The sequence below is a fragment of the Alosa pseudoharengus genome, unplaced genomic scaffold (genome assembly GCF_046254945.1).
Source record: "Alosa pseudoharengus isolate Yale_2024_CS ecotype anadromous, Long Island Sound unplaced genomic scaffold, YU_APseudo_1.1 YU_APseudo_1.1_scf_20, whole genome shotgun sequence".
Lineage (NCBI taxonomy): Eukaryota > Metazoa > Chordata > Actinopteri > Clupeiformes > Clupeidae > Alosa > Alosa pseudoharengus.
This window is the reverse complement of record NW_027468664.1, coordinates 2,271,501-2,293,478: the sequence shown is the minus strand read 5'-3', so window position 1 is coordinate 2,293,478 and position 21,978 is coordinate 2,271,501. Positions and strand designations below refer to the sequence as shown.

Here is a 21,978-nt window from a genome sequence, read left to right as displayed (position 1 = left end):
TACACACATAGACATACACACACATAGACTTACACGCACGCACCACACACACACACACACACACACACATACACATACACACACAGTGTCTCCACTGCTTTCGTCAGGTGTACGGTTTTGTTGAACTGATCCTTATCGTGATGCTGAAGTTTGGAAGTGGTAACGACCCAGAGATCTTTCTCTCTCTTTGTGTGTGTGTGTGCACCAGCCTTTGGTTTCTGTTCCTCAGAGTAGAAAAATATGATCACAAATAGTGTGTGTGTGTATTTATGGTGGAGGAAAAACATCTTGTCTGCACATATCTCACACACACACACACACACACACTAACACACACCTGTGGTGTTCCAGGAGGCGTTTACACAGGGCTGACCTCGGAGCATCTGTGTGCGTGCGTGCGTGCGGTGTGTGGTGGAGAAACATTAATGTAACACACACACACACACACCGGTAGTGTTCCAGGTGTTTGATCTGGCAGAAGCCGGCTTGTCTGCATTATTGTGTACTCATTCAGTAAGTAGCCGTGTGCGTGTGTGTGTGTGCAGTTGTGTCCAGTTGTCAAAAGAACAAATAACACACTCCATAGGAAATGGAACACGTCATATAACAATTAATAATAGCAGCAGTGCAGTTACAGCAGTATCTGTTTGTAGCCAACATTTCAGACTCAGATTTACATTCCTTTGCCTCATCCGAATAATAATAATAATAACAGTAATAGTAGTAAAGTAATAGTAGGCTATCAATAGCCTAAATATAATAATAAACGATTTATGTATCGACTATGACTTCTCTGCTGCTCAGTCTTTATCAGTTCCTCATCAAATAAATTAAAAGAGGCTAAAAGCCCAATAAATGTGCCACACGTAATAGCCGAATATAAGATAACCCTTGACTATCCCATTTCAATTAGGCAGCACTACACCACCACAAACAAGCTGTCATTAAGTTTTTGCGTTTAGTAGGCCTACAACTTTTATGACGTGACGTTTCTTGGGCATTTAGCTTCACCATCACGTCAAGTTGTAAAGTATGCGCAATGCTCATCTAGGCTATGGATTTAAGTGGCTTAAAGGCAGCAAAAGTGGGATATAGTGCAACTGCTTCCCCAAAACAATTCCTCCATAACTGTGTATTTAATCGTTTGATATGTGGATAACTTTCAGTGGACTAAACAAAAGGTAAAGATTTTGTTATCACAAGGCTAGCTGGTTCGTTATATGGCGAAGCATATAGCCAACTTTGTTTGCAGCAGTGAAGCTGAATTTGTCGTTAACATTGTTGGTAACTGTCAGGGAATTTAGCCCCAACATATAGATACAAGAACCACAACACGTAGTATGGCTTTGCCCACAAACTCTGGTACCAAGAGGAGAGCCTGCTAAATGTAAGGAAGAATTCCTCACACCATCAGTCTCTGACTCTGCAGCCCAAAAGCTGTGTCTTTTATTGTACAGATGCACACAGAAAATAGGAAGCAAGACATAGCGACTTCATTGTGACATACTCTTATCTCACCCACACACACACACACACACACAGACAGGGTGCAGTTCCTGTCTGTCTGGGTGCACACTTACTTCGGTAAAGTTAGACAGAAATTGGCAGATTCGCAAGATTTGCGTTTTGCGGTTCAATAACTCATAAGAGAAACGTTTTCATTGCATAATAGAGAGTTCTATCTAACCGTAGCAACGTAGACAACAAGCTACAACAACAAGCTACAACAACAAGCTACAACAACAAGCTACAACAACAAGTTTTCATCAGAGAGAACCGTGTACATATGTGGATAAATAAAACGCATCCCTGTGAGCATTCTGCTTTCAGCCGAGCGTCTAGGGACCGTCTACAAAGTGCAAAACCGAAAGTGGATACAAATACATTTAAATAGCTTCACTGTTATTGAGCCTAGTGCTTCAAAAATCATAGCACACAGCTAGTGCTTCCCTAGCAACACACTACACCTGCCAATTACGGAAAAAACGGACTCACCCTATTTATAATATATTTTTAGTGGGGGTAAAATCCAATAGCTTCCCTGTTATTAAGCCTACTGCTTCCAAAATCACAACACACATCTAGGGCCTCCCAAACAACATACTACTCCTGCTAATTAGGGAAAAAATTACTTGCCCTATTTATAACATATTTTTAATGGGGGGGGAATTCAAAAGCTTCGCTGTTATTGAGCCTATTACTTCCAAAATCACTCCACATATCTAGGGCCTCCTAAGCAACATAACGTAATTGGCAGGTGTAGTGTGTTGCTAGGGAAGCACTAGCTGTGTGCTATGATTTTTGAAGCACTAGGCTCAAAAACAGTGAAGCTATTTAAATGTATTTGTATCCACTTTCGGTTTTGCACTTTGTAGACGGTCCCTACATGCTCGGCTGAAAGCAGAATGCTCACAGGGATGCGTTTTATTTATCCACATATGTACACGGTTCTTTCAGATGAAAACCGGGTTGTAGCTTGTTGTCTACCCTACTACGGTTAGATCAGAGTTTCCGCTAGAAAAAAATGGTGCCGGTCAAAGTGACCGGCAGAGGTTTCGTTTTCCGGACATTTTGATGATATGCCGGTCAAGTATCCTATTATCGCTTCTTAATTAGTCAAGTTGAGGAAAACTGGAGACAGGCTATGTAGCTTAAAGAATTACATAATCAGGCTGAATAGAATGCAACATGTTCATTAGCCTAACTTACCAAAACATGCCTAACAAGATCTAGCTATCTGTGTTTTCATTAACAGCAAGAGTCCGCTTCATTCATTGTTTTAAAAAGGCTACGTTGTTTGTTGCTGCTACCCACGTTATCTCCAGTGGTTCCACTGTTTAACTTGCTCAGATGCGCAAACACAAGAATGAGCGCTCACACCACTAAGGCTATAATTTATTTGATAACAATAAATTAAGAAATGTTTCCTATTCTGGCAAATGTTTAGTTTCTTTTTCTTTCGGTCCGCGGTTCAATGATACCGTTTAATTGTGCGCGGACCAGCAATCTCCTCGTCGAGGAGGCCCTAACCCTGCAGATCATAGACATAGAAAGCATAGGCCTACTGTATGCTTTGGGTACAGAACACATGTTGCATGTCCAGTGTACACGGAGAATGACAGTGTCTTGGAGAGCCCGCAACTCCACTTCCAACGTCATGATTCCGACAGATACGCCCGACACTTCATCTTTTTATCTGGTGGTGGTGGAGTTGACCGGACATTTGAGGCTTCAGGCGTTACCAATTTATCATCATCCATCGCGTCTGGCCTCTGAAAAAACTTTTAAGGCTAGTCTGCCTGGGCCTGGCCATGTTTGAACCGCCTCACTCATTTGTTTGTTGTTTAACATGGACGTTTTAAGCGTGCGCTTTCTATTTGAAATGTTTCCTATTTGAAATGCAGCGTAGGCTATGCGTGTTGTTTAATAGCTTTCAAACGGTAGAGCCTGTACATTTAAAAACATAGCCAGAGGATGGATTGCTTAGGCGTACATTTTAAGGCTTATTCTCAAATTCAGATTGCATAGGGGGACGGGATTATTAGCCAATTTCAATCGGACAATTTGACCGGAGAGATTTAATTTTGTCGGACATTTCATTTTTGTTTCCGGCCAATGTCCGGTAATTACTGGACAACGGAAACCCTGGATTAGATAGAGCTCTCTATTATGCAATGAAAACATTTCTCCTACGAGTTATTGAACCGCCAAACGCGAATGTTGCGAATTTGCCAATTTCTGTCTAACTTTACCGAAGTTGCACACTTATAGTGCGGCAGGTTAAGTCCATATTCCAGGACAAAATTGGCATAAATAATCACTAGAACCTACTTTTTGAGGAAAGCACATTAGTCACCTAAAATTATCCAACATGGCTGGCATTTTTCAAGATGGCCGCCACATCAAATGTAAGAAAAATGTTTTTTGCTGTAGAACTTTAATGGCTGGGCGTATTTACATGATCTAGACATCAATTTGTATGTTTTTTAACATGGCAAAATAAATGGTGCAAAGAAATTTTTTTATTTCAAGGCTAGTTTCCAAGATGGCGGCCAGAAATAGTTGGACTGCTCTCGAAAATCGTTTATCGAAGCTCACTCTCGAATATTGTTGATCCTCTTTCTCACTCGAATATCATTTATTCGCTCTCTCGAATATCGATCAAGCCCATACTTCTTGTTGGGATCATACTTAAGTTGGGAAGACTGGTGTGAGAAAAGGCAGATGAAGAGTCCACAGTTTCAATTCTGGGAGCTTGTGATGTCAATGCAATTGGTGATGTTCTCTTTGATCAGGTCTTTCAGAGAAGCAAACTTCACTTTGTATTGTCAATCATTGTCTGCACTCATCCCCTTCTTCTTTGCAAACAATAATGTCAACTATGCTAGATGGCTTTCCATACACCTTAGAGACCTGGTCTCTTTACAACAAACACATCCTCAGTTGGCCAATGAATTTCAGCAAGGGAACTTTGTGGTCCACAATACCCACAGAGTTTTCCGGATTGGCTTTTGATCAAGCCCATGAACAGACCAATGCAATTGTCAAAGGTGGTGCCATTGGAATAACTGAGAACCCATCAGCCCTAATGTGTGTCTGACAAAACCAAAGTACCACCTAACTGGAAAAGCTAATTGTGACTTGGTGTCCAGACAATGTGGTGATTGTGACCAAAGAAGAAAATGTTCTTTGCATAAACCTGACAGCCTGGAAGACCTAAGTCCTTGCAACCATGAAGAGGCTGACACTAGAATCTTTCTGCATGCCCTTCATGCAGTTGCGTGTAACCTGCATTGTGTTGAACCTGTGCGATTCAGCCCTGCACACGCCCGGACTCGAACCCGCAAACAGCAGCACCTTGGATTGGGAGTCGAGCGTGCTGACAATTGAGATAAAAGCCCAGGCTACTAGCTTGCATGCCAGCAGCATCTTGAGGCGTCGGGGAATGAGGTTTACCAATGTTCCACACACACAGCTAAGCTACATGCGCAACAGAAGAAATCTGTGTTAAGGCCTGTGACAGGGATATTCTTACTATTGCACTCAGTGTTTTTGGGACTCTGGGATGCAGGCTTAGAGGAGCTGTGGATTGAATTTGGTCATGGTAAGTCTGTCAGATGGCATGCTTTTTGTCCATGCCCTCACTGGTTGTGATGTTGTGTTAGCCTTTCGTGGTAGAGGGAAGTGGACTGCCTGGCAATCCTGAGAAGTGTGCCCTGAAGTGTCTAATGTCTTTGAGAAGCTCAGTCAATACCCACCAGTAATGGATGATGTGGATCTTAGCACACTTGAAGTTTGTCAATGTACAACAAGAACAGCACTGCTGATGGAGTTGATGAAACAAGACAACCTGTTTGCACGGAAGCAGAGGTCCTATGATGCCATTCCACCAACAAGGGCATCTCTTGCTAAGCATGTGAAGTGTGCAACCTATCAAGCTGTCTGTATCTGGGGCCAGGCAAGTACACAAATCAAATGAATATGTCCTGGGTTGACATTTGGCAAGTAGTGTGGATGACACTCCCACCAATTGCTGAGAGCTGTCAACAATTGACTAAATGTGTCAAGACTGAATGTCTGGGAAGATGTAAATGCTACAGCATTAGTCTTGAGTGTACTCCTTTGTGTGCCTGCAAATGCAATGATTACATTCATTTGTAATGCAGACATTCTGATATGGCTAGCTACAGAGCAGAGGTGTCACTAGATGTTACTGGGGCCCTGTCTCTTTCCCACACATTTCCTGTTAGTCTTTGTTGTTCTATTGAGGTAATACATGGTAAACACACACATATATATTTATTTAAACAAACACATGCCTTTATGCATTTACTTAGTCCCCCTGCCCCCTCTGAAGTTCAGTTTAAACTAGTGATCAAGTGATCATTTCCCGATCAAGCCCTGTCTCTCTTTCCTGCTAATTTCTTGTCAATCTGCACTATTGAAATTATATATATTAAACTGAAAAAAGAACATGCACATGCCCCTGCTGAAGTAACCAAACCAACATATGTTTTATTAACAACAATTTAATTATACTAAAATTAGTACTAAAATGTGCCATTTTTCCCATTAATTGTGTCTATCTTCACAATTTAACATATTCTTTGACATTTTATCGTAGAATTGGAAAGTCTAGACCCTTTTACCTATATTTAGATATCAAGATCATCAAAATGTGATTATCCAATCCCAATCCAAGTCAAAAACCAAGTATAATGGCTTTCAATAATGGCCATCTTGGAAAATGGTGGCCATATTGGATTTTTTGCGTGGCTAATGTGCTTTTTGGATAAAGTGGGTCCCAAAGAATATTTGTGCCAAGTTTGATGCTTGTATCACAAAGTGAACGATGGTTTCACTAATCTGCCGCACTATTAACTTGTACTCTCTGTTCTTAGAACTCAGCACAACAACATTTAACTTGAACTCTCTGTTCTTAGAACTCAGCACAACAACATTTAATTTGTACTCTCTGTTCTTAGAACTCAGCACAACAACATTTAACTTGTACTCTCTGTTCTTAGAACTCAGCACAACAACATTTAACTTGAACTCTCTGTTCTTAGAACTCAGACAATAATAAACAATATTTCTGCTTACACAAATCGTCCCCTTAGAATTATAAGGTTCTATCTGACATTTTTGTCAAAATTGAGTTATTGACATATTCTTATTCTGTGACACCATAAGAAGATGAGGTGAGGTGTTTCTTGTAGTTGTATGCATTTTTGGACATTATATCTGAAGAGGTTTGTTCCACTTATCAATATAACTCTATGGAATTCTATGAACTTTGAAGCTCAATATCTCAGAACTACTCAGAACGTAGATAGAACCCTATAATTCTAAGGGGACGAAATGTTTCTTCAGTTAGGAGCAAAGACTATATCACGTTTTATATGTTATTATGATCACTCGCATCGCATTACCATGGGGTTACTGTGTAGGTAATGCTACGGTTAACTTAGCATGCGCACCATTACACTGGAAAGATGTTAGAAAACTTTTAAACTTTTTTTTTTTTATTCTCCCGAGACGCTAGCTACTTAAGGTAGTTCGCTCATTATCTCAGATCAGTGAAGAACTACCAGAGAAAACGTTGGGGAGAAAACTCAAACAAGTTAATATTAGACTTAGACTAGCTGTGTTGTCATTGCAAAATTAAAATATCCATGCGCTTTTGTAGGCTACACGCAGTCTCAAAAACACTGTTTACAGCTCTTGAGTCACGTACCAGGTCATTTTTTTTATAACGATAATTTAGATAGGCCTAGGCTACACGTATGGGGTGGGTGCTATTGCGTTTTCTAAAGAATCTCCTGTCTTGGTTTTGTACAGAAATTAATATTAAGTGACGCATACGTAAAAAGGAGAAAAAAAGGTCACCTTCCGATATTTAGCAGGCTACGGTCTGGAATTTAATTTAATATTGTTGTAATGGTAGGATAACTACACAGTTTACACAATACTTACACTGTGTTATAAATATTGTATATCAATGAATTTATTGTCTGTCAATTACCCAAAAATGTGGCTCTGTCTCTCATTGAACAGTAGCTTATTTAATGCATTCTAATCTATTGTCAATCACTTCCGGGAACTTTTTGAAGTTTACATGAACCACGTGACCTTAACAAATTTTGAACACCCATTGTCTCAACTAAACCTTTATATGGCTCTGGGTGCAACGTTATATCTCAGGACCTTGAGTTGGTATAGTTCTTTGGGAGGGGTGTGTGTGTGTGTCTGTGTCTGTGTCTGTGTCTGTGTGTGTGTGTGTGTGTGTGTGTGTGTGTGTGTGTGTGTGTGTGTGTGTCTCTCTGAGAACCATTACAGGTTATTGGCCAATCAGATCTCGTGGACATGTCATTATTAGACCAGTCAGATTGTTTTCTGATTGTTTTCTCACCTCAGTTACTAACCAATTAGCATTCTCTATATGTCTATGTCCCGCCTCCTTGCAGGAACCTTCGCTGTGATTAGTCTGATGATTGGGGGCGTGGCCGTGAGGGAAGCCCCAGACTCCATGTTCTATGTTCCGGGCAACGGAACCAACTCAACGGTTCTAGATGTGGACGCAAGAGATGCCAGAAGGGTCCAGCTGGCAGTGGCACTCACTACTTTAGTGGGGCTCATCCAGGTAACACACACACATACACACACACACACACACAAACACCTTCAGTGGGGCTCATCCAGGTAACACACACACACACACACACACACACACACAAACACCTTCAGTGGGGCTCATCCAGGTAACACACACACACACACACACACAAACACCTTCAGTGGGGCTCATCCAGGTAACACACACACACACACACACACACACACACACACACCTTCAGTGGGGCTCATCCAGGTAACACACAAACACACACACACACACACACACACACACACACACACACACACTCATACCAGCACTGGTTACCACTACAGCAGTAGTCTGAATAGACAATATTTCCCCCAGGCTGTCACAGCTGGTTAACCTTACAGCTGGTTAACCTTAATTACTCTCCCCTCCTGTGTGTGTGTGTGTGTGTGTGTGTGTGTGTGTGTGTGTGTGTGTGTGTGTGTGTGTGTGTGTGTGTGTGTGTGTGTACAATATTTCCCCCAGGCTGTCACAGCTGGTTAACCTTACAGCTGGTTAACCTTAATTACTCTCCCCTCCTGTGTGTGTGTTTAGGTGTGTGTGTGTGTGTGTACAATATTTCCCCCAGGCTGTCACAGCTGGTTAACCTTACAGCTGGTTAACCTTAATTACTCTCCCCTCCTCTGTGTGTGTGTGTGTGTGTGTGTGTCTGTGTGTGTGTGTGTGTGTGTGTGTGTGTGTGTGTGTGCAATATTTTCCCCAGGCTGTCCGAGCTGGTTAACCTTAAATACTCTCCCCTCCTCAGGTCAGAAGACGATTTCAAACGCTGGTCAAAGCTGTGTGTGTGTGTGCGTGCGATTTCAAACGCTGGTCAAAGCTCCCACTCACACTCATTGGACAAATTGCAGCAGTTAAAATGAAGACATTTCCCCAAATGAACAATCTATTCTCTATGATCCCCACTACGCCCACAGATAACTGTTTCAGAACATTCAATTCATTAATAACACAATTCTACTGGAAAAGTAAAAAAACAAGAATTTCATTGTCAACACTACAAAATCAATAATCACACGGCAGATTCGAAGCACCAAACTTCCTTTATTACTTCCTCTCAAATCAGTTACAGTACTTAGTGAAATGGATCCACAAACAGAACCACAGTTACCCTTTACTACTTCCTCTTAAATCAGTTACAATATTTGGTTACACTTTACTTGACAGTGTCGACATAAGAGTGACATGACACTGTCATGAACGTTTCATAAACAAGTCATAAACGTTTACGACATAACGCTTCGGTTATTAAGTGACATTCGGTTTTTGTCATAACAAGTTACAACAAGTTAGGGTTAGGATTAGGATTATGGTTAGGATTAGGGTTAGGTTTAGAGTTATGGTTAGGGTTAGGGTTAGGGTTAGAGTTATGGTTATGGTTAGGGTTAGGGGTTATGGTTAGGGTTGGGGTTAGTATTCATGTGTCAGTGTCATGTCACTCTTATGTCGATACTGTCAAGTAAAGTGTTAACCAATATTTAGCTAAATGGATCCACAAACAGAACCACAGCTACCTTGAATTGCTTGAATTGGAACAACATCAGTGTAAAAATATCTAAGTTGCAGACCCCCCCCTTCCTTCCACAGTCAATCGGCAAATCTAACATCGGTAAAATCAACCTCTGACAATGGCAGCCTGGTGGAAAACCAGCCGACTCACCAAGTCATCACTATCTCACTATCTATTCACTTCATTGTGGCACAACCCAACATTCACGCTAAAAAAACAAACCTGTCCACTTCTCCACACACACAGACACACATACACACACATGGGAGAAAAAGGGCATCTCACACCTTCACCACCTATTTCATAACAATCAACTCGTCATTTGGTACTCGCATGCAGATCTAGGGGGTTGGGAGAGACCAATTTCTTCAATACCAACAACTCAAACTAAGAATTAAAGAAAAAGTAAATCTAAACAATAATACCCTACGACCATCTCAGTTAATTGAAGAACTCGTCGAAATCAACAGTCAGAAAAAGTTAGAATTAAATTCTATTCACTTATTTCCACCTTCAACAACAGTTAAATTATTACTTCCACGCAATCTGACTTTGCCAACCAGTTCACTCCCTATGGGTAAGGGTTACTGAAACACTCTCCACCATCCTGAGTTGCAGGATCCCAGCAGTAGCACCACTCTGTCCCTAAGAAAGTAGTTCTCCAAAACTGGACATCTAAGACCTCATGCCACATCACTCACTGGACCAACCTGATTGCAGAATACATTTCAATGGAAAACACATGTCACCTCGTCATGCCATAACATATGTCAGCCTTTGAAGATCCCTGGAACCCATTCATAATAACCTTGTCTACCTGTCTTGTCTCTTTCTCTTGTCTACCTGTCTTGTCTCTTTCTCTTGTCTACCTGTCTTGTCTACCTGTCTTGTCTCTTGTCTACCTGTCTTGTCTACCTGTCTTGTCTCTTGTCTACCTGTCTTGTCTACCTGTCTTGTCTCTTGTCTCTTGTCTACCTGTCTTGTCTCTTGTGTCTTGTCTACCTGTCTTGTCTCTTGTCTACCTGTCTTGTCTCTTGTCTCTTGTCTACCTGTCTTGTCTCTTGTGTCTTGTCTACCTGTCTTGTCTCTTGTCTACCTGTCTTGTGTCTTGTCTACCTGTCTTGTCTCTTGTCTACCTGTCTTGTCTCTTGTCTCTTGTCTACCTGTCTTGTGTCTTGTCTACCTGTCTTGTCTCTTGTCTACCTGTCTTGTCTCTTTCTCTTGTCTACCTGTCTTGTGTCTTGTCTCTTGTCTACCTGTCTTGTCTACCTGTCTTGTGTCTTGTCTCTTGTCTACCTGTCTTGTCTACCTGTCTTGTCTCTTGTCTACCTGTCTTGTGTCTTGTCTCTTGTCTACCTGTCTTGTCTACCTGTCTTGTCTCTTGTCTCTTGTCTACCTGTCTTGTGTCTTGTCTCTTGTCTACCTGTCTTGTGTCTTGTCTCTTGTCTCTTTCTCTTGTCTACCTGTCTTGTGTCTTGTCTACCTGTCTTGTCTCTTGTCTACCTGTCTTGTGTCTTGTCTCTTGTCTACCTGTCTTGTCTACCTGTCTTGTGTCTTGTCTCTTGTCTACCTGTCTTGTCTACCTGTCTTGTGTCTTGTCTCTTGTCTACCTGTCTTGTGTCTTGTCTCTTGTCTACCTGTCTTGTCTACCTGTCTTGTGTCTTGTCCCTTGTCTACCTGTCTTGTGTCTTGTCTCTTGTCTACCTGTCTTGTCTACCTGTCTTGTGTCTTGTCTACCTGTCTTGTGTCTTGTCTCTTGTCTACCTGTCTTGTCTACCTGTCTTGTGTCTTGTCTCTTGTCTACCTGTCTTGTGTCTTGTTTACCTGCCTTGTCTCTTGTCTGTCACCTTGTCTGGTCCTAACAGACTGGTCCTGGCTCACTGTCTTGTCGTGTGTCTGTTGTTCTATCATTATGTTTGTTCTTGTGTTTCTGCCCCACACTAGATCTGTGTATGTTACCCTTCCACTGTTTACAAACATCTTCTCCCTAAAATATGGTGAATATAATTCATTGAGCTTTATATCTCTGTATTAAAAAATAAAATATGGTGAATGTAATTCATTGAGCTTTATATCTCTGTATTAAAAATTAAGTTGTCCTCCGAAGAGGGAGGGTGGTGGTGGGATAAAAAAACAAAACTTTCCCATATGCGCCCTATAAACATTTCCTTTCCCATATGCGCTCTATAAACATTTCCTTTCCCATATGCGCTCTAGAAACATTTCCTTTCCCATATGCGCTCTATAAACATTTCCTTTCCCATATGCGCTCTAGAAACATTTCCTTTCCCATATGCGCTCTAGAAATGGTCCGTTCCCCATATGCGCAAAAATGTACGGTAGTGAATGCGGTAATAACAGCATACATGGTGAAATGAGAATTTGTTATGGACGGTGTGTGTGTGTGTGTGTGTTAGTTTTGTTAGGGATGCAGTGTGTTTTCACAGCTAACTTGGAGCAGAAGCTGCTATGGCCCTGTGTGTGTGTGTGTGTGTGTGTGTGAGAGAGAGAGAGAGAGAGAGAGAGTTCAGGGCTTATTTACACTACACAGCAGGCTGTGGGAAACACGCACAAAGAGAACACTCAGCAGGCAGCTGTCCTGAATTACACACACACATACACACACACTCTCACACACACACACACACACACACACACCACACCACACCACACCACACACACAGTGGAGGAACCCACAGGCCAAACAAACACAGCACTCACACAGCAGAGCTGGTCTGCAAAAACAGAAAGCATAACACACACGTCACACAAACGCACCACACATACACATCACACACACCACACACACGTCACACATACACGCAACACACACATCACACATATGCACAACACACACGTCACACATACACACCACACATACACATCACACACACCACACACACGTCACACATACACGCAACACACACGTCACACATATGCACAACACACACGTCACACATACGCACCACACATACACATCACACACACCACACACACGTCACAGATACACGCAACACACACATCACACATATGCACAACACACACGTCACACATACACATCACACATACCACACACACGTCACACATACACGCAACACACACGTCACACATATGCACAACACACACGTCACACATACACACCACACACACGTCAAACATACACACGTCACACATACACACCACACACACGTCAAACATACACACACGTCACACATACACACCACACACACATCACACTTACACACAACACACACGTCACACATACTCACACACACACCACACACACGTCACACATACACGCAACACACACGTCACACATATGCACAACACACACGTCACACATACACACCACACACGTCAAACATACACACACGTCACACATACACACCACCAGGGGCGCAGGAGATATTTTGAAAGTGAGGGGGACCAAATTGTGAACACAAACCCATAGTGAGATCAGATTTCCAGATATCGGATCGCCACCTCTGGCCCACTTTCCACCATCATATTTTAAACTTGCCAGAATATTAAGATAATACCATTGATTGTTTTCAAACAATTGTTTTCACTACTTGGGCCAATGGTAGAATACTGGTCACTACTTGGGCCAATGGTAGAAAAAAGCAACATGGGATGTTGATATTTTATGAAGCCATGAATGAATCATCATGCCTATGATCCAAACATAGACTACATGATCAAATAGCCTAGTTAGGCCTACTTAAATTGTCTGGTATAAACGAAATCAACTCTCCACTGTGTGTTTGCAGTTAATATTTATGCAATGTTAGAACTTAACAAGTGTTGGTTTAACAAGTTACCAGTCCAGAACACACAGAAAATTGCAACAGAAAGTTGCCTTTATAATCAACTATTTGTTCCAACAGCATTTAAACAAAGCATTTATAAAATTGAAAAAAAAAATTACATAAGAAGTAAAATAAAATACTGTTACTGTAGTGACTATCACATTATCCCAAGCTTCAAAGAGCTCCCCACGTCTGTGACAGGCAGACGTGACACCGCTAAATTCTCAGCTTGTTTATACTCCACACTGAACGCATAAGAACGCTAGGCCTATCACTCCCCAGAGTGGTAGCCTACTCTCTGGGATTTATGCACCAAGGTAACTGAAGTATCCAATTTGTGTCTTGAAATTATGTTTGAAATAAATGTCTTAGAACAAAAACGTTGATAGACTTGTATTTTAGGCTAGTGAAAACGAGTTGATAAGTATAGGCTTGTTGAGTTTGTTATCATAAACATAACAGCTACGTCATGTTGAGCAGGAGAAGTTGAGCACTAGGCTACCATAAATCCTCAAATTATGCCCGGGATTGATTCTATTTATAGCAGGACAAATAAAGGCAGGTTCCCATATACAAGACGGGGTAACAACTGCCTACCAATACCAACAATTGCCATTAGTCCACTAGAAGACATTGTAGGATTTAAGTCAATGAAATAACCTCTTCTTAATATTTTATTATATGTTGTATTGTATTGTATTATGTTGGTTGGATTAATAGCCTACGGTTGGCAAGGAAAAGTCGTTTTCCTACCATGGGTCTCCAACAAACATTGTCAAGCTCATTCTCTTGCCGCCCCTTTCGAGCTAATTGCCAGAGGCTGAAGCCTATTAAACACAATTGTTGCGACTCAAGGCATTCCAGCCTACGAATTTTATTAAAAAAAAAAAACTAAATCATGCATAATTAAACAATAACTCAATTTAGGCTACTTGTCTACGCAAAAAGGTTTCCATTACAGCACAACCCCTATTCAATGAAGGGTTGCCTTGTCTCGCAATAAACAGCAGTGGAAATCCCGACACTTTTTCAACTGCATGAAACTTAACAGTGAACCATCAAATATCTCCCAGATTTCAGTGCCCATCAGTCCCAACATTTAGCAATATAATCAAACAGTCCAAAAGTAAATTAAATCCCAAACCAAACCGAAAATGCTTTTGATAGCCTACCGGTATGCATGCCGCTCCAAACGAAATGCATGTCTAAATGCAGGTTAGACATATTTAAAAAAGCCTGCCTTCAATACCAGCCTGCCTCAAATAAAGATGATGATAAATAGAGCCCGACCGATAAAGGATTTTGAAGGCCGATACCGATACAAATATTTGTTGATTTAAAAATCCGATATTCCGATATATCGGCCGATATATATATTTTTTTTTTCAGCAACGCGCAACAAAACATTGACAGATTTCCCTAACATTAGTTATTTGTAGTTATTTATGAGTATTGACTAAAATAATATGATAATGCATTTCAAAAACAAACTTGTTTATTTTTAAATAATATTGTCACATAGGAACATCAAAATATATTAAAGTTCTGATAAATAAAATGTATAAAAATAGAAACTTAAGATATGTCTTTTGAACAAAAACACAATAACAACAACAACCAAATTAAAGTTACCAGTATTAAAAGACTTAGTAAGCTTCATAAATATAACTTTGAACTAAGACTTAATAATTACAAAAAATAATGATGGCATTATTACTATCATCATCATCATCATCATTTGTATTATCATTAAACAAGATAAAGGTCACTCTTAAATGTTTGAGTGTGCGTGTGTAATAATTAGTCCCTATTGCCTTATAAGCTACCTTATAATTACAATGTCAGTTTGCTTATCCCTTTACCTGCACTTTTAAAATTATTTCCATCAAGCTACATCAAACCATTTTCAATCATCAGTTGCTGCCTGCCTTCTAAAACCTACTATTTAGTGATCTAATGCTGCGGCTGAACGACAGTCTGAAACGCACACTTGGCGTCATTGGATTTCACACACGTGTAAAAGAAAAGCTAACTTTTATGCACAAGCTACGTTTTGCACAAGCTACGTTTGATACTTTTTCTCTGTCTAAATGTTCACTCCTCGCACGTCTAACTTACATTTTACAATGCAGGGACTGTAACTACAGATATACTAGTTATAAATCATTACTTTATTTAGGCAGAATAAGTTCGTTGTGGTTTCCAAGCTCATTAATGTTAACGTTAGCGGTCTTCCACTGATATTCATGGCATTAGCTAGCTTTGTGGTTAGCTAGTCTATGATGAGCCCTTAGCAATGGATAACGTCATACTGCAAATTGTAAAACATACGCTTTCAAAATAACAAGCCGGGGAGAGATGATACGTCTCACTGCTATAACTGTCACGCTATTAAAGAAATACATCTTCAGTCACATTGTCAAAAGTTAAAAGGACAGACAGTCAACTACACTGTAACAACGTAACGTAATTACTAGCTAATTCCGCTTCACTCTTGGCTTATTTAACAGCAGCAAAACTGGACATTGTTTTCACGAATTTTGTCATGCTTATTTGAGTTAAGAGAACTGATGGGAATGTTCTTTTAATTGTTATTTCAAGCAATGTATGTCTCGTGACCAAATCACCGTGAACACACTTCACTGATGATCTCACTCGCGGATAACTGGTTCTCTCTGCCCGACTCTGGCTGGATCAGCAGGTTGCAGGATGTGTGGCACGTTATACACGAGTGTTGTAAGCAGAGACGGTGTAGAGTGCCCTCTGGTGGACAAACTATACAACTCCAACACTCATGACATGGTTGAAGGGTGTTTCGTCCGTTTTTATTTTATTTTTAAAATATTCATTTATCGGCCATTATAAATGCCGATACCGATAGTTTGGAAAATGCCTAATATCGGCCGATAATATCGGCCCACCGATAAATCGGTCGGGCTCTAATGATAAATGATTTATGCTAAGCAAGTAGCCTGGATTATTTTATGATTGTTAGTAGACAAACTGGCTTCAGATATCCAACAGAGTGAATATGAGATTGTGCAGTCTTACAGTACTGTAGATGGCTGTGGTTAGTGATGTGATGCTGTTGATGGGGAGTTTTACAGTTAGCGCAAATCCTATATGTTATTATTTATTTAGCGTACCTATAAGGCTTTTTGTATGTATTTCAAAAGTGAGGGGGACAAATCCCCCACATCCCCCGTGCCTCCTGCGCCCCTTCACACCACACACACACACCACACACGTCACACATACACACAACACACAACACACACGTCACACATACACACAACACACACGTCACACATACACACCACACACACACCACACACACGTCACACATACACGCAATACACACGTCACACATACGCACAACACACACGTCACACATACACACCACACACACGTTACACATACACACCACACACATCACACATACACACCACACATACACACCACACACACACTACACATACACACAACACACACGTCACACATACACTCCAGACACACACACTACACATACACATCACATACACCCAACACACACGTCACACATACACATCACACAACACACCCAAACACACACGTCACACATACACGTCACACATACACAACACACACATCACACAACACACATATCACACATACACCCAAACACACATGTAATTTTACTGATTACAGTACAGACCCACTGATACATTATTACCATTATGCTCTGTGTGTGTGTGCCTCTGTTGCCTGTGTGTGTGTGTGTGTGTGTGTGTGTCCTGGCCTATGTGTGTATGCTGCTGTCTTATCTGTCTGTTTATAAATGTGTGTGTGTGTGTGTGTGTGTGTGTGTGTGTGTGTGTGTGTGTGTGTGTGTGTGTGTGTGTAGTATGCCGTGTGTGTCTATGTGTGTATGATGCTGTCTTATCTGTCTCATTATAAATGTGTGTGTGTGTTCTCTGCACAGCTGTTGCTGGGGGTTCTGCGGTTCGGCTTCGTGGCGATCTAATGTGTGTGTGTGTGTGTTCTCTGCACAGCTGTTGCTGGGGGTTCTGCGGTTCGGCTTCGTGGCGATCTAATGTGTGTGTGTGTGTGTGTGTGTGTGTGTGTGTGTTCTCTTCACAGCTGTTGCTGGGGGTTCTGCGGTTCGGCGGTTCGGCTTCGTGGCGATCTAATGTGTGTGTGTGTGTGTGTGTTCTCTTCACAGCTGTTGCTGGGGGTTCTGCGGTTCGGCTTCGTGGCGATCTACCTGACGGAACCTCTGGTGCGCGGCTTCACGACCGCGGCTGCCGTGCACGTGTTCGTATCGCAGCTCAAATACCTACTGGGCATCAGGACACAGAGATACAGTGGACCGCTGTCTGTACTGTGGGTGAGAACACACACACACACACACACACACACACACACACACACACACACACACACACACACACAAACACACACACACACACACATATGTTCGTATCGCAGCTCAAATACCTACTGGGCATCAGGACACACAGATACAGTGGACCACTGTCCGTAGTGTGGGTGAGAACACACACATACACACACAAACACACACACACTCACACACACACACACACACACACACACACGAGGCCTTTCATAGCCTCACCAAGGATCAACTCCTGGAGGTAGCGAGTATATTTCAGATTGAGTTGTCCAGTGCGGAAAAGCGGCTAAAACACACGGTCAAGTCTGTTATGCTACCTTGTTTAGTTGAAAAGGGAATCTTGCCACCTGTCGATTTGAAGGAGGCAATTCGTTTAAAAGAACTTTCAATTCGGGAAAAAGAATTGGATAATGAGAGAGAAATGTTTCGCTTAAAAGCCACAGAGAACAAGCTGGAGATGAGACGCTTACAGTTCAGAGCTAAGGAAGAAAATATAGACATTCACACTGGGCATTTTGAGATGACCTACAGAGGTGTGGACACTGCTTCACTGCACTGCTTCAGTCAGTTTTAACTGGCAGAGCTCAAGAAGTTTATGCATCACTTTCGCTTAAGCAAAGTGCTGATTATGATGTTGTTAAGGGACATATTCTTGACAACTCCTGAACAGGGGGTCGTTTCTAGAAAAGTTAGCAACTACGTTGCTCAACCACCATGGTACGACGCAACTTGCGACCAAACAACGACATTGTTACACCTGTTTCCAGAAAGCATCGTACCTGTGTCGCAATTCGCTACCTCCGACGTTTGAACACTGTAGTTCCAACAACGTTGTTGATGATGCAGCGATACATATCATTGGTGGAAACAGTGGCAACGTGTAATACCCCACTCCCTAGAAATTCTCTGCCAGGGCCTATGCTGACATTTTTCTAATTTAAACCGAGTGATTAATGCTGGCATTGTCATAGTCATCTGCAAAAACCTAAACCTATTGCAAGTATATAAAACATTTTACTGAAGCTGACCAATATGTGTCATTATTTGTGTTAAATATCTATGTTGGAAAAAATATATAGCCTGGACGAATGTCTAGGTATCGCATATGTTTTTAATTGTCTCGTGGCTTAACAGCAGCGCGTCGGCCAAAGTTTGCATCCTATCTCTTCTTTTCACCTCTGAGTAAGAGTAGGCCTACGAGACACAACAATAGGTTTTGACCATACATATTTATGTATATAGTTACTCTACATCGAGAGACCATAGGTACAAGACGTCAGTCAAAAACAATTGAATCTGTGTGTCACATTAGTTCACCTGCAGGTAGCGAGAAGCAAATCTCACATCATAAGAAAATCGAACCTACAACGCTGGGCTAACAAGACACCTGCTTTAGCCACCAGTGGCTAAAAAAATAACGGAGGAAGGAATGTCTGCTTGATTGGCGTTAGTGGCAAATGTGAGGTTGTGATGGTGTTGGTGGCATATGTGAACAATAGAGTATGTAGGCCACCTACCCAGACACATTTATAGCAGCAGTATGTACTATGTTGCGGGGGGGGGGGGTCTGACCTAAGGAGCTAGGCAAGCATGCAGGAGCCAGAAAAGTTGTGGGTTCAATTCTTGGCTTCCACCATTGTGCATTTGAGCAAGGCACTTAACCCCAAACAATGGGACAATGGACTTTGTAATATAATTTAAATATATAAGTCACTTTGGATAATAGTGCTAAATTAATAAATGTAAATGTAAATAAATGTAAATTTAGGTCTGGGAAGTCAGGGAAGATATGTAGGTCTAGTTATGAAATACTGTTTTCCAGATGTGAAAAATTACGGAAAGTCTGGAGGTTTTGCTCAGTGTAATATATTGGCAGAAAAGTCTATAATAATAAAAATAGACACTTGTTTTATAAAACCATGTAACTATTTACCATTAAAAATAGACCTTAAATGTGTCTAATTTAAAGACAGGTTGTAATAGCTAAGTGGGAATTTATGAAAGCATAACTTGCATGATTATAACAACACATAACTATCCAAAAATGTTTTATCACCAAGTGAACTGTCCACGTATGTGACAGGTCAGCAGTAGGCTATGGCTGATTGTTTTCTGTGCTAACGTTACCAGTTAGCCATTAGTAGCCTATTTGTCTGACTATGTAGCATTCAGTAGCCTACACTAGCCTTACCGTCTTGTTTTGGAATATGAATTTTTGGAGCTGGTCTTCCTGCTTTGATAAACATTCATCATACATCAGTGTATTCGCAGTGTATTTGAATGTATAAAAGATTTGAGATTGTCCTCTGATTCCATTGTACTGTTTATTTCATGAGCAAAAAACAAGCTTTCCGTTCAACATAAGATTCGTAGACTGCAGATAACGTTCTTGAACCGTTGCCGCTAAAAACAGCACCCCCTATCGCAATTGAAAATTACTGTACGGAGGAGCTTCCTCCCTTGGCCATTGAAAACGACGTGATTCACGAGCTGCTGGGGTCCGAGGCGTTTATAATGGACTTCAATGAGGGGCTTGAGGAGGAAGCTCCTCCATACAGTAATTTTCAATAGCGATAGGGGGTGCTGTTGGCATTTTGACCTAGGGGAACGATTTTGTTCATTCAAAGTGTTAAAAATAGTAATATTAACAGTAATTTATCAGATTAGTAATTCACTTTATATATTTTTTTATTTTTCTCTGAAATTTTAGGGAGGGTGTTCCTCCCTTTCCTCAATGAAGGAGCCTCCTCTGGTCTAACCCAATGCATAGCCCATTTACACAAAATAATGGTAGAATATTAGGCTACTGATGATCATTGTTATTTAAGAACATGCAGTGCGCGTAGGGCACCAAAAACATCTTGCTCGTAAAAAATCATCATACCGCACATTGTGGCGGGTCTATTATTTAACCTACTTACTGTAGGCTGCGCAAACCACAGGCCTTTATTTTGGGCAAGCCTGCATTCGAGGCAGGCCTTCTGTTGAAAAATTTTATATTAAGCCTGCGTTAACAGTAATCCTCCTGCCCCCGATACCACAGCTGTGGATAGTGTGGAATGTTCAAGTAATAACACAATCCAATGTGTGTCTCAATTGTCCCCCGCTGACCACCTCACACATTTCTCTAGATTTTGCAACGACCTTACACGACACAATGCCATAAAATGCCAGTTTTTAGGACACAGAATAATGTTTGTAATGATACCAGTTAGGTCTACGTTTAACAGTAACATAAGTGTAATGAGCTATTCATTGTCGAAGGTGCATGGTGAAGTGAAATTCTTACTTTGGAAAACAAACATTTGCCAATATCATTGGATAGGGGACAGGCCTACTTGTTTATTTTTTACGTAGCCTACAATGGCCAGTTCAGACAAAGCCGAAATTACTCATTTTGAAACATTTGTATGGTTATATTGCTTGACTTAAATCCCAGAGAGTAGGCTACCGCACCCCACAGTGATGGACCTAGCGGTCTTACGCGTTCAGTGTGGGGTATAAACAAGGTGAGAATTTAGCGGTGCCTGTCACAGACGTGGGGAGCTCTTTGAAGCTTGGGATAATGTGATACAGTTACTACAGTAACAGTATTTTATTTTACTTCTTATGGAATATTTTTTTTTTTTCACTTTTATAAAGGCTTTGTTTGAATGCTGTTGGAACAAATAGTAGTTGATTATAAGGCAACTTTCTGTTGCAATATTCTGTGTGTTCTGGACTGCAGGTAACTTGTTAAGCCAGTGGTTCTCAAACTTTTTCTTTCATTCCCCACTTTGATCAAGGGGGCATTGACTGATGATAGTGGAGATAACGTGTTATCTCGAGGCCTTTGCAAGTCAGCATCTCCGACGGTAGTCTTCCCTATTAAAAATGTCCCAAACGGAGAGCCATACTTTATTGTTTTAACGATCTCTATGCTACTCACCAAAATGTAGGCATGGGAAAATGATGAAGTATCCAACTGTCGTGTCGTGTGTTAAATTATTGTGATTACGAGCCAGTGGTTTTCAAACATTATGCGTGACTCGGACATCTAACAAAATGCAACAGGCTCATATCGTCCTCGCATTCGCAAAATGAGGACATACAGACTGCTCAGATA

The 21,978-nt window shown here is 41.2% G+C and overlaps 1 protein-coding gene across 2 annotated transcripts in view; it reads left to right on the top strand.

Moving 5' to 3' along the window:
* The window catches only part of slc26a5 (solute carrier family 26 member 5), a 61,241-nt gene that overhangs the window by 6,015 nt on the left and 33,248 nt on the right, over positions 1–21,978 (top strand). For both annotated transcript variants that reach the window (XM_076296220.1, XM_076296221.1), the window contains 2 exons: positions 7,968–8,143; positions 17,682–17,846. In XM_076296220.1, the coding sequence (XP_076152335.1) occupies positions 7,968–8,143; positions 17,682–17,846 (341 nt within the window). The remainder of the gene's footprint in view (positions 1–7,967; positions 8,144–17,681; positions 17,847–21,978) is intronic.